The 18073-nt window shown below is 45.7% G+C and overlaps 1 protein-coding gene across 1 annotated transcript in view; it reads left to right on the forward strand.

The window, feature by feature from the left end:
• Positions 1-18073, forward strand: part of NCOR1 (nuclear receptor corepressor 1) — a 181055-nt gene that overhangs the window by 20820 nt on the left and 142162 nt on the right. Inside the window, exon 2 of the mRNA XM_077294240.1 lies at positions 6184-6358. Coding sequence (XP_077150355.1) covers positions 6254-6358 — 105 coding nt within the window. The 5' untranslated portion in view covers positions 6184-6253. The remainder of the gene's footprint in view (positions 1-6183; positions 6359-18073) is intronic.

Consider the following 18073-nt stretch of genomic DNA (forward strand, 5'->3'; position numbering starts at 1 on the left):
CGGCGGCCTGTCCGGCTTTATCCCAGCACTTGGCGGCGGCTTGTCTGGCTTTCTCCCGGGACCTGGCGGTGGCTTGTACGGCTTTCTCCTGTGACCTGGCGGCAGCCTGTCCGACTTTATCCCAGCACTTGGTGGCAGCCTGTCTGGCTTTCTCCCGGGACCTGGTGGCGGCCTGTCCGGCTTTCTCCTAGGACCTGGCGGCGGCCTGCCCGGCTTTCTCCCAGCACTTGGCGGTGGCCTGTCTGGCTTTCTCCTGGGACTTTCTTGGCGGCCTGTCCGACTTCTCCCGTCACCTGGCGGCAGCCTGTCCGGCTTTCTCCCAGCACTTGGTGGTAGTCTGTCCGGCTTTCTCCCAGCACTTGGCAGTGACCTGTCCAGCTTACTCCCAGCACTTAGCGGTAGTCTGTCCGGCTTTCTCCCAGCACTTAGTGGTAGTCTGTCCGGCTTTCTCCTAGGACCTGGCGGCGGCCTGTCCGGCTTTCTCCCAGCACTTGGCGGTGGTCTGTCTGGCTTTCTCCCGGGACTTTCTTGGCGGCCTGTCCGGCTTCTCCCGTCACCTGGCGGCGGCCTATCCAGCTTTCTCCCAGAAATTGCAGCTAACACCCCTTGAGAAATCCATATGGAAAACGCTCGTCGGGGTAGTGTGGAGGGCTCATCAACTTCCATTTTCATGGATAAGACCCTGAACTGTACACTAGATTATATGTGACCCTTTTGATGATGCAGTTTAGTTGATTGACCTCCTGTGATAGAATATTTAATGTTTTTGGTATCTCAATTAAATATATATATTTTTTGCTTATTTGGTGGTTTCTCAGTTACTACATTGTTACCTCTGCTGGGCAAAGACTTACCTCCACATACTCCACATGAATTCTGCCACTTTTCACAATTTTTGTTTTTCACGTTTTACTTGGCAGAGTACAGCTGGCAGCGCTATTAACACTGGCAATATGTTCTGCCAAGATGTACTTGGCACAGACGTCGACTTCACAGGTAGCGATCTACAGAGCAGTGTGATTTTTCTTTTTAAAGCACCACTCGCCAATAGAAATAGGTGCTGCTCCACGCTGCCTATCTTCAGCCCTTATTTAGTATTTTTACGTGTTACTAGGCCAGTGAGCGAGCATCATGTCATACCTCTGTGACGTCACATCATGCTCCCACAAAGTCCCAGCGCAGCCGAATATCAAGGTGGACAGATAATTTTTAAAGGGTTTTCATCTATTCACAGGGTAGGGTGATTACTGAGGGTACCTCCACTAAGACCCCCAAGAGCTGAAGTCTCAAAGTCCTTTGAACGGTGCTGGCAGGTGTCCTGATGGGTGATAAATGTGTTTAGTGGGGAGCGGAGCGTGCAGCCGCACAGCAATACATGGAGCTCCCAAGTGCTGGCGCCAGAGGAGGGATTTCTCCTGCTAGACTCGGCCGTATCTCGCGTATGTGTGATCCCGGCCTTAAAGGGAGAGTGGCCACCAGTCATTGCGATTTACTGTCTACCAATATGCCATTGTCCAGGTCAGACAATTTGACTCTGGGTGATGGATATGCCCTTATTGTTGGTAATGGAGCGGTAATATAGACAGTCAACACAGTTGGGATTGTATTATTTTGATTGCCAGGGTAATACTTGAGCAGAAAACCCCTTTAAGGGGTGGTCTGCATGATGGTATTGGTTCTCAGCGTGACCTACTGTATTTTCCCAGTGTCAGTGACTATGGAGCCGTGTTTTATTATATTTTGGCATCCTTTGTATCAGACCCATATGCCCTTTTATTTTTTTCATCTTTGTACCATGTATTCCTGGATGTGGCCTGAAGCTGTCAAACAGTAGCTGACCGCAGCCCATCCACAGTGGGAGACAGCTGTGACATATAATGGTTAACCCCTTAGACGCCGCGGTCAGTAACAGTCGCAGCATCTAAGCGGTTTGACAAAGGAATATGATCTCCACATTGAATTCGCGTTGTTTGGTATTATTATATTGATTTTTGGCTTCGTCTTGTTTATTCATACACAAGTTGTCCAGGGAAGTATCGACAGGAATTGCAGATGTAGATACTTCTAAGATTCTGTTGTAAATCTAATGTCTCCTTTAGGCTACGTTCACATTTGCGTTGTGCGCCGCAGCGTCGGCGCCGCAACGCACAACAAAAACGCAGCAAATCGCATGCACAACGCTGCGTTTTGCGCCGCATGCGTCCTTTTTTTGATTGATTTTGGACGCAGCAAAAATGCAACTTGCTGCGTCCTCTGCGCCCGGACGCGGGCGCCGCAGGGACGCATGTGGCGCAAAACGCAAGTGCGACGCATGTCCATGCGCCCCCATGTTAAATATAGGGGCGCATGACGCATGCGGCGACGCTGCGCCGCAGACCGCAAATGTGAACGTAGACTTACATGGTTGCTTGAGTTTAGTTTATTTACTATGAAATTCACTATCTAGACTCCTCACCATGTTAAGTAGGTGGTAAGTCCCAACACTTAGGACCTTGACTTGATAATTCTGTTCTTCGTACCCATGTAACTGCAGTATCAAGTGCTCCAAAATGTGTGCAGGCAATAAAGAAAGTGGTATGTAATGTCCAGAAGTGTACTCCGTCACCAACATTCTGCCAGCACTGTAGGAGCTGGAACGACCTCACTTTCCAGCAGTTGTCCAATATGACTAGCCTGTCCTGTCCTGAAAGCCCATATCTCTGCCATAGCAGTCTGCAGCTTGACAGGAGCGTGGGAGCAGAGAGACAAAGACCCAGTCACTGCGGCTACTGAAGGATTACACTTGACAACAGGCAGTGGACAGAAGGGAGACACCTAGCGGCTGTTGGCTGTTACTGATGGTAGTAGTTCAGTGTAAGTTTTATAGATGCGGTGAGTTATGTCACCACTTTGTATTCTGAGTGGAGTAATAAAGTTATTAGATGCCGGACGTAATCTCTAATCATCCTGCTTCCATGTTAGTCTTTCTTCATTGAAGGTCATAAAACGCAAAACCTGTTTCTATCCTTCACTTGTGTAAACCTTTCATAACCTCTTCTGCATAAAATTAAGAGATTACATATGTCTTTTTTATAGTAGTGAGGAACAGGGAACTTAAAGCAATCCTCCAACTCACAATAAACGAGGGGCGCACGGCTCCCCTGCCACCCGGGGTTTGCGGGGTGAAGGGTGCGCTCTTGCTTGGCAATGTGGACCTGCAGTATCGTGGTGCCACTGGCACAATCTGTGTTCTTTGGAATAATGCAGGCAGACGCAGGGGGATGGTGGCTGTCTAGATCCAGTGATCAAGCCTCAGAAAAGCGATTACAAGCTCTATGGCTTGTAAGCGCTGCACTCCTTGCCATGGAGACCGACCACCTCTTATAGACTGCAGCAGTGTCCAGTGACAGCGAGCAGTTAACAATAAAAATTTTAAATCCTTCCGTTCTTGACATTGTAAGTTGCAAAACTGTTTGTTGTTCCAAACCCTTTGCAATTGTAATAATTTATGATTGCGAATACCCCTTTAAAGGGTCAAAACTGATAAGTTTGCAGTCACTGTGCACTCCAGGGATTCGCCGGTTTCAGACCCGGGACCGGAGGGTGTGTATGAGCTATGCATACCCCCGAACAGTGGGCGCGACCTCCCTCTTCATACACTTGTAGGGAACGAGGCCGACCCCTCCAGTCAGACACACCCACTGGCTGTCCGTGTCACTGGTCGGGGCGCGACATCGCTCCATACAAGTGTATTAAGCGAGACTGTGCCCTCTGGCCAGGAGTATGGATTACGCATACATACCCTCCGGTCTGAAAACTGGCATATCCTCGCAGCGCACAGTGCGTGTGCTAGGCAGATTCATAAGTGTGCAGTTACACCGAGTAACCGCAGACATTGATTTGGACCGGACAACCCCTTTAAGGCTGGTGGCAGAATCATCAGACATTCTGGCGCCCCTAACAAAATACTGATGGGGGAAGATGAGGTGGGGACTTGTATTTATTAACTTACAAATATAATTTATGAATAAAAAAAAGTATAATAAAATGACTAATATAATAGTGATAATTGATTGGGCGTTGCAAGCCGTTCTGGCTGCTGGTGGTCACTGGAGCCTTGTTATTCTAATTGTATAGTGTATGGTTGGAGAGAGGTGCGAGCTATTAGCTCCTAGTGCTCGGTGTGCGGATCTGGCAGGACTGTACGTGCGTCCTGTTTGTCACTTCAACAGGAGGTGCAATAATATGCAGAAATCCTTGTCGATGAGACACCAGGGAGCAGCACAAAGATCAGAGCCAGCGGCTGCATGAAACATCTGCTCCATCTTCCACCCTGCTTTGCCCTTGACACTGCGCCTTGTCATTGAGTATACCGTATACTGCCACCGGCACAGTGAGGGTACCAACATGTAGATTTATCATAGTGTCATCCACGTTACTGGCGCTGTATTACTCTAAGAGAATCTGCCGTGTATCCAAGTAGTGTGAACATAGCCTAATAGTGCAGGTAAACATACGGGAACATTCATTAAAGAAACACGCTTACGTGTGTGAATGTGTATGTAATGTGAGAGCATTACTATACTCTCTGACCGCTGTTTTCCCCGGTTTCCAGCGCTGTTCCAATCACCTGCTTGCAGAGGAACAGCGCATCGCTGGAAACGGGGAAGTCAGCGATTGGTGAGTATATAACGGTGTGTGCACATCATTCTCAGTTCATTAGAATAGTTGAAAAATACTGAAGAATTGACATTCTGTAGATACGTAACCGCTTCAAATCTTCCAGGAAAAAATAAGCAACGTGTGCACGAGGCTTCAGGAATCCGATTCACATTGTTGGCACTAGGAAAAAAACATGACAAAAATGCAGCAAGTATTTTACGTGTTCACATACCCTTAATATACGGGCCACGAAAGGGCAGGCTGTACTATATGTGCTGCAGCAGATTTTTCTGCAGTTATCAGAAATCTCGCTCACTTTGGTAGTGTAAAACATCTTTATTTATTTTTTTGCATCAAAATCGCAGCATGTGTACTTACCCTTAGGCTCTGTTCACACGTTGCAATTTTGCAGCTTTTTAATGCAAATTTTAAGCTGCTTTTTACCGTACCAGCAAAAACTATGAGATTTCAGAAATCTCATCCTCACACATTGTTTTTTTTTCCTGACTGCATTGGAAAACTGCAGCATTTCACTTCCTTCAGTGTTTTTCTCCCATAGAAAATAATGAGTACCGTAAGTGCAAAAAACGCAGGTATCAGGTTTTTTTGAGGGGCACTAAACTTTATCAGCATTTACAAGACACAACAAAAATGCAGCAATAAAAAGGCAGCAAAACCTGCCTGCTTTTCGTAAGCAGCTTCTTTATTGCCAAGAGAGCAGGTTTTGCCTGTAGAAAAATAAAACGCAACATGTGAATATAGCCTTCCACAGCTATAGGGCAGAGTCACATCTTACAGGAGTGTTTCTTAAGCATACCTTTGGCCAAAGGGTTATATTCTTGGTCTCTGGCCAGCATGCATATGTGCAGGAACTATCCTCTATACAAGGGGCCACTCCAACATAAAGTATGGGTCTTTGTGGTGGAGGTATGCCCCAGCGCCCGTCCACACTGTGACCACTGTCGGTGATGGCCCGATGAGCATGTACATCCTGCAGTGCTCCCTTATCCCTGGAACATTAGTTTTCTCTTCCCTCCTATTCTAGTTCTTGTGGAACAAAGTCAGCATAAACGCTGAAAGAGTTGACATGTTCAGATTTAAATCTACAAGAAACAATAAGCAATGTGGGCATGAGACTTCACTTTTCCAGCTTCATGAAATTCTTCAGGCTGATAAATCTGCGCAGAAAAAAATGCGACAAATCTGCAGCATGTGTGCACAGGCCCTAAAGAGGAAGATCTCCTTTCCTAGAGTGCAATCACCACTTAGACTCCTGAGTCAGCAGAGAACAGAGGGATCAGATCTGCAGTCAGGAGTGAGATGACTGCAGCTCTCCACATCTACCCAGGCTGTGACTCCAAGACTGTCCAAGATGCGGCTTTTTGTGTCATACTATCTGTGAGCGTGAAGATCAGATCTCCGCACGGCATGTAGTCAGAGGAGGCGGAGGTCGCGTGCGGCGTACATGATTCTCCTATTTACTGTACGGCCTGTCGGTGTTCTCTCCTGCTGATTGCTATAACTGTTGTTCTTTCCCCCCAGGTGGTTTCCCGAAAACATGACTGTGCATTGGCCTTGACCTTACTCTCCAGTGAGGACTTTGTCTCCCATTATGTCAAGTTCAGGGTATCCTAACCAAGGAGCGTTCGGCAGTGAGCAGAGCCGCTACTCCACCCACCCCGTGCAGTACGCCTTCCCCAGCAGCCGTCACCAGCAGGTCCGTGTCATCGTCCTCCCTATCAGCTTCCTTTATTTCTGTGTTTTTTTTTCTTATTTCAACATTTTCTTAAAGTGAATAACGAGCATTTTACTCAGAAAGTCTATTACTAATCATAATCAAATCTGTGTGATCTGATCTGTGTTAAAACTTAAACCCCAGAAGTTAAATGCTGAGGGTCCGTCCTATGTCAGAGGTAAGAATGGTGAATTTCCTGACTTAGGCCGTCAATGTGGAGTTTTATTATTATTTATTATTATTACTAGATGGAGGCCCGATACTATCACATCAGGAGGGCGGCAATGTCACAATGGGGGCAGGCTTTGCAGCGTTGAGATTCTCTCCCCCCATGTGCTCACCCACCTACCCACTCTGTCTTTCCCCATGTGCTGACTTCTCCCGTCTGTGCTCTCTTCTCTGACCTGTCTACCCCATGTGCTACCCCCTTGTCTGCTGTCTCTCTCCTTCCTGTGCTGTCCCGTTTGAGCTGTCTCACCCCTGTGCACTTTCTCTCTCCCCCCATCTCCTGTCTTCTCTCATGTCATCTCTTCTTTGACCTGTGTACCCCATGTGCTCCTGTGTGGTATGCTGGTTCCAATGGGTCATCTTGTGAGCCATGGTATTGCTGTTAAGACTGCAGATTTCTGTTTGTGGCGCTGTTGTTGCCTAATGGCATCCTGTGATAATCTAATGACTTTTGCATCAGGGGACTCATGTGACGCCTACACTTATATGCATTGTTTTTGTCCCAGCGATGCTGTTGCTCTTTGAGAGTCTCATTTGCCCTTTGTTGTCTTCGACGTTGTGCCTTTGCTGCTTTCCTTTCATTGTCATTGGTGTACTGTTTAGGAGGAGCCATGATGGCGTTGATACTTGCTTTTTAAAAAGGTTTTCCCACAAACGAAAGTTCATTTTAAAAATTGTCTGTGTCTGACCGTGTACAGAACATACCACAGCTCCTGGGCAGGGGAGGAAGCAAAAGACAATACTGACATTACAGCAGGAGATCGCAGAGGATACATTTTGTGAGGTAAAATATTGTTTCAAAACAGTCAGTGAACAATTTTACCTGACAAAATAAATCCTCTGTAATCCCCTGCTGTAATGTCAGTATTGTCTTTTGCTTCCTCCCCTGCCCAGGAGATGTAGTATGCTCCGTGCACGGTCAGACACAGACAATTTTTAAAATGAACTTTCGTTTGTGGGAAAACCCCTTTAATGTGAGCGGCATCCTCTGCCTGTAGACACGTCGCGCATCTGCCGCCGGGATCAGCCGAATGATTTACTGCACCTACGTGGAATTTGCGCAGGCGCAGTAAATCAGACCGCCGCCATCTTTGTGCAGACAGATAGCGGCGGTCACATTAAAACTGCACATGCGCTCCTCCTGTACAAAGATTGCGGCGGTCAGTGAATCATTCGGCTGATCCTGGCGGCGGCATGTTCGAGACGGTGTTCCGCTGGTGGTACCGCGCAAGAGGCTGCGTACGGCGTATACAGTGTGTGTGGTGCGTACGGCGTATACTGTGAGTGTGTGTGTGTGTGTGTGTGTGTGTGTGTGTGTGTGTGTGTGTGTGTGTGTGTGTGTGTGGAGGTCGGTGAACTGCCGCCGCTTGGAATTCTGGATCCGGACACATCTGGGTGGAACAGGATGTGAAGACATTGCAAGGTAAGTATAAAGATTATGCATTGCTTATATAGCGCCATCATATTGCGCAGTGCTTTACAGACTTTATCATCACTGTCCCCATTGGGGATCGCAATCTAGATTCCCTATCAGTATGTCTTTGGAGCGTGGGAGGAAACCGGAGAAAACCCACGCAAACACGGGGAGAACAGACAAACTCCTTGCAGATGTTGTCCTTGGGATTCTTCAAGCTTTGTGTCATTATACTGTGGGCTACCTCAAGGTTCTGCTCCTTTACTAGTGCGATTTATGTGCTAGTGACCAGCGAATGTGCTGGGATAAGGTGTTATCTGAGCATGCTTGTGTGATAACCGAGTGTCCTCGGCGTGCTCAAAGAATATGTTCGAGACCCTGCGGCTGCCTGTCTCGTGACTGTTCGACAGCCGTAACATGCAGGGATTACCTGTTTGTTAGGCAATCCCCACATATTTTTCAAGCACACCGAAGACACTCGGTTAGCGCCTGAGCATGCTCAGATAACACCTTATCCCAGCACATTCGCTCATCACTAGTACCTTGCTATGATTATTGGGTCCCGTTAATTCTAGAGTCAATAGATTTTATGGTAGCAAAAATTAAACTCTAGGCAAAAAAATGTCAATGTTGAGCCAGTTACATGGAGCTTTAGGGCTCTGATTCATTAAAGGGTTGTCTGGTCTTGTGGCGAAAGTCTGCAGTCACTCGGTGATGTAACTGGCCGGTCTGTGCAGTGGCACCAGAAAATCTTGACTGCATGCTGTGCGCACGCTCATATACTGACTGCAGACTTTCACCACAGGGCTTGACAACCCCTTTAAGGAGATTTCTGTTATAAAACTGCGCACAAATAATAACTTTAGTCAGTTTTACGCTAATTCTTTAATTCTCAGTCTGTCAAATTTGCGAGAAGTTGCACAAATTACATCAGACATGTACGCCAGACTCTGGCTGCAGTAACATTTTTGGAGGATGTGCGCTGCAGCTGTAAGATGTAGCAGTGGGAATGAATGTAGACTTATCGATTTGGACCGAACCACCCCTTTGACCTCATTCGTCCTCTGGACTTGTTTCCAAAATCAATCAGGTTTGTTTAGATGTTCTCTTGCATACTGCTGATGCATAGTTTTTATATACTTTTTTATGGTGAGGACACAATGTACCACAACTCAAGAGTCTAATAAATCTTTCTGAAGGTCTTCTGCAGTCAAGTGGGGGTTCTATTTGGTCTCTAGCAATCTTACTAGCGGCTCTCATTGAAATTTTGCTTGGTTTTGCAGGCCTTATCTTGACCTTCACTGTTCCTGTTAACTGCTCTTTTAATTACATATCAAACGGCAACTTGAAAGCTCTTTTCTAGCTTCTTATAGTGTTCTTCTGCTGTGTGGGCCTCCACCATTTTCATTATCAGAGTGCTAGGCTTTGAAGAACAACCCTTGACTGCTGTTTTTTGGCATAAGGTTGGAGGAAGCTGGGTTTGTATAAAGCTAGGAAATTTTCATCACCTGGCCTTTCCTAGCAATGATGGTGAACAAGCCATAACCCTAACGGGCTAATTAAGGTCTGAAACCTTGGTTAAAGTTATCTGAGCACACACATCTCCAAGGGTGCCTAACCTTTTGCATCAACTCATTTTCCTTTTTGTAATTTTTAAAATGCAAGAAATGACAATATATACATATATTTTTGTGCCTAAAATACAAAGGAAATGTGTCCTCCTTACCTTTAGGCCTTTTAGAGATCATTTCATCTTCAATTTGCTTACCTGTTCACAATAACAGTAATTTTGACCAGGGGTGCCCAAACTTTTACATACCACTGTAACTCCACCTACTGGGGTCACTGCACTTACTGTACGTGCCTCTAGGGTTTTGTTCACACCTTAGGATTTTTGTTTTCTTACGTGATGTTTCATGTATAGTTTTTTTTTTTCTCTGCAGATTTTTGCACCATCCATTTTTAATTGTTTTCTTTTAACGCTCAGTTTTCAAGGTATGCAGAGTGCTGAATTTCAAAGTATTATTTTTCTTAAAGGGATTTTGTCACCTGATTTTTGCAGTTTAATCTTACAGCAGCGAAATGTAGGAGACCCTGGTTCCAGCGCTGTCACTTACTGGGCTACTAGCTGTACTTTTGCTAAAATCTGTATTATCAGCAGGAGATTATCATTGGAGGACTACTTGGCCTGCTGGCAGATAGTCGATCCACGCACATGCTCACCGATTGGCAGCTTTCTGCCTATGCGCAGTGTACACAGGAAAGCCTGCTAATCAGTGATGTGGCTGACTTACACAGAAGTCAGCATTCAGACAAATGATATATCTGGAGCCGAAAACACATTTTTATCAAAACTACAGCAAGCAGCCCAGTAAGTGACACATCGCTGGAATCAGAGTCTCTGCCCTACTATTATATACTACTATGCTACTCGCAAATGAGCTAGCAATACCCTGGTGACAGATTCCCTTTAAAGCTACGTTCACATGATGGGCTTTTGGTGAGTTTGTTTTGAGGTTGCAGACATTCTGCCCCATTTCTGCACCCATTAAGTCAAATAGGTTACTTGGATTTTTCAAAAATACTAATCTTAAAAAAAACCTCACAAAAACTCATCTTGGGAACATAGCCTAAGTCCCTATTTCCTTCAATCCTTACTTTATTCCCTCCTTCAGAATTTCCCAGTGTCCAGGTTAAAAAAAAAAAAGAACAATTCCTAACTTTTTTTTTTGCCAATGCAAACATTGTAGCACTACACTGTTAAAGGGATTTTTCTTGGTGGCGCTTTAAGAGGTTGTTCACTAATTTTCATTGATGACCTATCCTTAGGATGGATTAGTGAGGGTCCGACACTCGGCACCTCCGCCGATCAGCTGTTATCGGTGTTTGTGATCGCCGGAAATACTCACTTGCGGAGCTGCTCTGTCTTCTTCCAGTGGCCACCACAGGTTACTACACATCCGCCCCCCGATTCAAATCAATAGGGGGCAGGAGTGCAGTAACCTGCCGTGGCCACTGTAAGAATATGGCCAGCTGTACAAGTGTGTACTTCGGACACCGATAAAGGCTGATCTGCGGGGGTGCCGGGTGTCGGACCCTCACTGATCCATCCTAAGGATAGGTCATCAATGCAAAGTAGTGGACAACCTCTTTTATTACTCGGTGCCCAGGTCTCGTGGGACATCAGCTCTGTTGGGGTAAAGCTGCTCATATTCGGGAGTCTTCCATGTGTGCTGCACATATGGATCTGTGGTCCTAATATACATCCCCCAATTTCTTGGAAGTATGTTCACCATTGTGCGGAAGGCGCCAATGCGATGCCTGGCAGTGCGAGGACAAAACAATACATCACATAAACATTACATCATGTGCATATGACGGCTGCCGCACTAAGCACACTTCAAAGAGGACTTCTAGAAAAATCTTGTTTGGCTTCTCGACGTGTTCACATCTGCAGTATCTTCCATTGCAGGAGTTGTTTACATGGGCCCATAAACCTCAGTGCAGACAACATAGGATTGTTTGTACCGGATTCATCACGCAGAGTGGAAAAAAGCATCGCCAGATGTTCACAGACTAATGGAGGCAGATATAGCCGAGCTGGCGGGGTGGTATTGTCCAATTTCTGCCCACTATGAGCATCAATCAACGATATAAGAAGCCGATGAGCGCTGCTGTCACTGCCCTGACTGATGACTCTGGGATGAGCGATCATTGATGGTATATTATGTCCTCTGCCAGACGGCGAGATGTGCCGCCGATAATAATCACCCTTCTGGCTGCGGCTGGAAATCCAACAGGCCGGATCCTTCTCTTCTCCGACACCAACAGCAGAGGGACATTTGGGAGACCCCCACACACATCGCTGATCCTACAAATATTGTCGGGTTTGGCTGCCTTTAGTCCCATGTGTATGGCGGTGTCTGAGGAGGAGCCATCATTAGAAAATGACCTATTCTCTAAGGCCACGTGCACACAGTCAGTATTTGGTGAGGTTTTTTTTTTTTCACATCAATATTTGTAAGCCAAAATCATGAGTGAAATAATCCGAAGAAACGTATAATAGAAACACGTCAGCACTTCTGTATTTATCTCCTACTCCTGGTTTTGGCTTACAAATACTCGCACGTGGCCTAAATCAGTTTTTTTTTTATATTACATGTATTTTTTTTAAATATGTTTGACAATTTATTTATTTTTTGCATATCACACACACACACACAAACACACGTGCTTCTCACAAAATTATAAAATCATCAAAAAGTTAATTTATTTCAGTTCTTAAAAAAAAAAAAAGTGAAACGCATATATTATATAGAGTCATTACAAACAGAGTGATCTATTTCAATTGTTTATTTCTGTTAATGTTGATGATTATGGCTTATGGCCAATGAAAACCCATAAGTCATTATCTCAGTAAATTAGAATACTTTATAACACCAGCTTGAAAATGATTTTAACTCTGAAATGTTGGCCTACAGAAATGTATGTTCAGTAAATGTACCCAATACTTGGTCAGGGCTCCTTTTGCATCAGTTACTGCATCAATGCGGCGTGGCATGGAGGCGATCAGCCTGTGGCACTGCTGAGGGGCTATGGAAGCCCAGGTTGCTTTGATAGTAGCCTTCAGCTCGTCTGCATTGTGGGGTCTGGTGTCTCTCATCTTCCTCTTTACAATACCCCATAGATTCTCTATGGGGATAAGGTCAGGTGAGTTTGCTGCCAATCAAGCAGTGATACTGTTGTTTGTAATCCAGGTATTGCTGGAGAATGACATTTCCATCTCCAAAAAGCTTGTCGGCAGAGGGAAGCATGAAGTGCTCTAAGTGTGTGTGTGTGTGTGTGTGTATATATATATATATGTGTATATATATATATATATATATATATATATTATTGCAATTTTCATAATGGCTACTGGGGCATTTAAAAACTCTTAAACTCCTGTTTTTTCAGGAAATGGTCACAGTGGTCACACCCCAACCATTTATTTAGTATTGAAGCCTCTAATGAGTGTGTGCGGGTTGTTGTGAAGGGAGGGGGAGCAGGAGAGCTGTGACATGGCCTCCTGTGATTGGTGGATCTTGTGTTATCAGCTCTGTATACAGGTGTTACCCATCCTTCTGCCTCAGATAAGGAAGTATGCTGAGAACTCCATGAAAGGAGAGAAAATTTGTTTAAAACAGCCCTAGTGGCCAGTGTGAAAATTGCAAGATTGTTGTTTTTTTTTGTTTATAATTAAGATAGTGATATGAAAATTTTAATAAAAAAATGACATGTAACACAAGAACCTGATGTAACCACTAATTTTCTGATGATGGTTTATCTCATTAGTATATGTCAGGGATGGAGGTTGGCAGTAATGCCCAGCACTCATGTACCCATGCCAGTGCTACAGTGGATTACTGAAGTTCATGCAGAGCTGCCTGCTCTGCTGCAGCACTCGTCCCGTCCTGCCATCCGTGCGCTCTCTGGCCGAGTTATGTAACCGGGATTTATTTAGAGAACACTTTATTGTCATGGGACAGAGCAGCTGCTGCGGTGCCAGCCCGAGCAACTGCAGACTGGGGCACAGCTAGGACGGATGGCGGGATTTGTTTTTGATGGATCTGTTACAAAATTTGTTTTAATGGAGTGAAATCCCTCTAATCTAGTCCGAAAATATTCTGGGTTATCGGATGCTCACGAAAAAGTAGCAGAACCACAGTGAAGGCCGAAAATAAATTGCTAATGGGAAAAAAAAATATTCAAAGTGCAGCAAAGTAGCTGAAAATGTGCAATTCTGCTATTGCTTTTGTTATTTTTTTTATTCCTTCTGTACCAGTCTGTCATTGTTAGTTTTGTTTACTGTGAACGTTATCCATAACCCTGTATGTAACCTCTTCTCATGTACTGCACCATGGAATTAATGGTGCTATATAAATAAATAATAATAATTATATGGTTAATATGACGTGATAATATGATTCAGCAGCTCGGTATTAGTACAGAGACAGAGGCATCATTTATTTAAGTAGTGAACATTTTTTGGGAAATATGTGATTATTTTTTCTTCCACTGGCTGCTGTTTTCCTTGACTCGTGCTGTTTTTAATTTTTGGGTGATAAAGCTGCGTGAGGGCTTGTGTTTTTTTTTTTTTTTTTTTTTTTTTCGTTTTAAGACCATTTTTTTAAACTTTATTAATACCATGTTGAAGGTACCAACAAAGTCTCAATTGCTTCTTACATATTGTTGCGGTGGCCGAAGTACCACAATTCTGTCTTCTCGATACGCAGTTTAACAATCAGGTTAATTAATTAGATAGTTTGATCAGATTTTTATGGATATGGAGAAACCTGATTTTTTTTTTTTTTCAATTTCAACCTTGGAAAAGGGGGACAGACAATTCAAACTTTTATACTTTTTATTTTTTTGTTTTACTTGTTTTTCCCTCCATATGTTTTTTTAATTTTTTTTTTTTTGTTAATTGCTTTTTGCTGTATTTAGCAATTGCTTTAGTGGCCATAAACCTGCAATAACGCTTGAACTATATACAGTTGGGAAAATAAGTATTTGATACACTGCTGATATTGCAAGTTTTCCCACCTACAAAGAATGGAGAGGTCTGTTATTTTTCTTAGGTACACTTCAACTGTGAGAGACAGAATCTAAAAATAAAAAAATGAAAATCCCATTGTATGATTTTTATAAACTTAATTTGCATTTTATTGCATGAAATAAGTGTTTGATGCAATATAAAGACAGAACTTAATATTTACTACAGAAACCTTTGTTTGCAATTACAGAGGTCAGACGTTTCCTGTAGTTCTTGACCAAGTTTGCACACACTGCAGCAGGGATTTTGGCCCCCTCCTCCATCCAGATCGTCTCCAGATCTTTCAGCTTTTGGGGCTGTCGCTGGTTATCATTGCGTTTCAGCTCCTTACAATGATTTTCTGTTTAATTCATGTCTGGAGACTGGTTGGCCACTCCAGGACCTTCTTAACCCCTTCCCGACCCATGACGCCTATGCGGCATCATGGAATGATCGCATCCCTGCAGATCGGGTGAAAGGGTTAATTCCTATTTTACCCGATCTGCAGGGAGAGGGGGAGTTGTACTTCAGCCTAGGGGGGGTGGCTTTGCCCCCACGTGGCTACGATCGCTCTGATTGGCTGTTGAAAGTGCAACAGCCAATCAGAGCAATTTGCAATATTTCACCTATGAAAATGGTGAAATATTGCAATCCAGCCATGGCCGATGCTGCAATAGCATCTGCCATGGCTGGAAATCATGTACTGGCCCCCCCCACCGCCCCCGATCTCCTCCCCAGTCGTCCGTTATGTGGCCCGGTCCTCTCCGTCCCCCTGTTCGCTCCCCCGTGCTCCTGTCCGCTCCCCCGTGCTCCTGTCCGCTCCCCCCGTCCTCCGATCCCCCCCCCTGTGCTCCGATCCACCCCCCCACCACCCCCTCATACTTACCGATCCTCCCGGTGTCCGGCCGTCTCCTCGCTGGGCGCCGCCATCTTGGAAAATGGCGGGCGCATGCTCAGTACGCCCGCCGAATCTGCAGGCTGGCAGATTCGTTACAGGTACATTTTGATCGCTGTGGTAGGTTCTACCACAGCGATCAAAATAAAAAAATAATAAATAAACCCCCCCCTTTATCACCCCCATAGGTAGGGACAATAATAAAATAAAGAAAATATTTTTTTTTCTTTTACCACTAGGGTTAGGGTTAGAACTAGGGGTAGGGTTAGGGGTAGGGTTAGGGTTACGGGTAGGGTTAGGGTTAGGGGTAGGGTTATGGCATGTGCACACAGAGCGGATCGGCCGCGGATCCGCAGCGGATCGGCCGCGGATCGGCCGCGGATCCGCAGCGGATCGGCCGCGGATCCGCAGCGGATCCGCAGCGGATCGGCCGCGGATCCGCAGCGGATCGGCCGCGGATCCGCAGCGGATCGGCCGCGGATCCGCAGTGGATCCGCAGCGGATTGGCCGCGGATCTGCAGCGGATTGGCAGCGGATCCGCCGCGGATCCGCAGCGGATCCGCAGCAGATTGGCCGCGGATCTGCAGCGGATTGGCCGCGGATCCGCAGCGGATCGGCAGCGGATCCGCAGCGGATTGGCCGCGGATCCGCAGCGGATCCGCAGCGGATTGGCCGCGGATCTGCAGCGGATCCGCAGCGGATTGGCAGCGGATTGGCCGCGGATCCGCAGCGGATTGGCCGCGGATCCGCAGCAGATTGGCCGCTGCGAATTCGAAGCAGTTTTCCATCAGGTTTACAGTACCATGTACACCTAAGGAAAACCAAATCTGCTGTGCCCATGGTGCGGAAAATTCCGTGCAGAAACGCTGCATTGTATTTTCCGCAGCATGTCAATTCTTTGTGCGGATTCCGCAGCGGTTTACACCTGTTCCTCAATAGGAATCCGCAGGTGAAATCCGCACAAAAAAACACTGGAAATCTGCTGTAAATCCGCAGGCAAAACGCAGTGCCTTTTACCTGCAGATTTTTCAAAAATCGTGCGGAAAAATCTCACACGAATCCGCAACGTGGGCACATACCCTTAGGGTTAGGGTTGGAATTAGGGCTAGGGTTGGAAATAGGGTTAAGAATAGGCTTGTGGTTAGGGTTACGGATAGGGTTAGGGGTGTGTTGGGGTTACAGTTGTGGTTAGGGTTGGGATTAGGGTTACGGTTGGGATTAGGGTTAGGATTAGGGTTGGAATTAGGGTTACGGTTGTGTTGCGGTTAGGGTTGTGGTTAGGGGTGTGTTGGGGTTAGGGTTGTGATTAGGGTTATGGCTACAGTTGGGATTAGGATTAGGGGTGTGTTGGGGTAAGTGTTGAAGTTAGAATTGAGGGGTTTCCACTGTTTTAGGCACATCAGGGGTCTCCAAACGCAACATGGCGCCACCATTGATTCCAGCCAATCTTGCGTTCAAAAAGTCAAATGGTGCTCCCGCCCTTCCAAGCCCCGACGTGCGCCCAAACAGTGGTTTACCCCCACATTTGGGGTACCAGCGTACTCAGGACAAACTGGGCAACAACTGTTGGGGTCCAATTTCTCCTGTTACCCTTGCAAAAATAAAAAATTACTTGCTAAAACATAATTTTTGAGGAAAGAACAATTATTTTTTATTTTCACGGCTCTGCGTTATAAACTTCTGTGAAGCACTTGGGGGTTGAAAGTGCTCACCACACATCTAGATAAGTTCCTTCGGGGGTCTAGTTTCCAAAATGGGGTCACTTGTGGGGTGTTTCTACTGTTTAGGCACATCAGGGGCTCTGCAAATGCAATGTGACGCCCGCAGACCATTCCATCAAAGTCTGCATTTCAAATGTCACTACTTCCCTTCCGAGCCCTGACGTGTGCCCAAACAGTGGTTTACCCCCACATATGGGGTATCAGCGTACTCACAACAAACTGGGCAACAAATATTGGGGTCCAAATTCTCCTGTTACCCTTGTGAACATAAAAAATTGCTTGCTAAAACATCTTTTTTGAGGAAAGAAAAATGATTTTTTATTTTCACGGCTCTGCGTTGTAAACTTCTGTGAAGCACTTGGGGGTTGAACGTGCTCACCACACATCTAGATAAGTTCCTTGGGGGGTCTAGTTTCCAAAATGGGGTCACTTGTGGGGGGTTTCTACTGTTTAGGCATATCAGGGGCTCTGCAAACGTAACATGATGCCCGCAGACCATTCCATCAAAGTCTGCATTCCAAAACGTCACTACTTCCCTTCCGAGCCCCGGCGTGTGCCCAAACAGTGGTTTACCCCCACATATGGGGTATCAGCGTACTCAGGAGAAACTGGACAACAACTTTTGGGGTCCAATTTCTCCTGTTACTCTTGCAAAAATAAAAAATTCTGGGCTAAAAAAATATTTTTGAGGAAAGGAAACACATTTATTATTTTCACGGCTCTGCGTTATAAACTTCTGTGAAGCACTTGGGGGTTCAAAGTGCTCACCACACATCTAGATAAGTTCCCTTGGGGGTCTAGTTTCCAAAATGGAGTCACTTGTGGGGAGTTCCTACTGTTTAGGCACATCAGGGGCTCTGCAAAT

Source organism: Ranitomeya variabilis, chromosome 3 (assembly GCF_051348905.1).
Source record: "Ranitomeya variabilis isolate aRanVar5 chromosome 3, aRanVar5.hap1, whole genome shotgun sequence".
In the NCBI taxonomy this organism is placed as follows: domain Eukaryota; kingdom Metazoa; phylum Chordata; class Amphibia; order Anura; family Dendrobatidae; genus Ranitomeya; species Ranitomeya variabilis.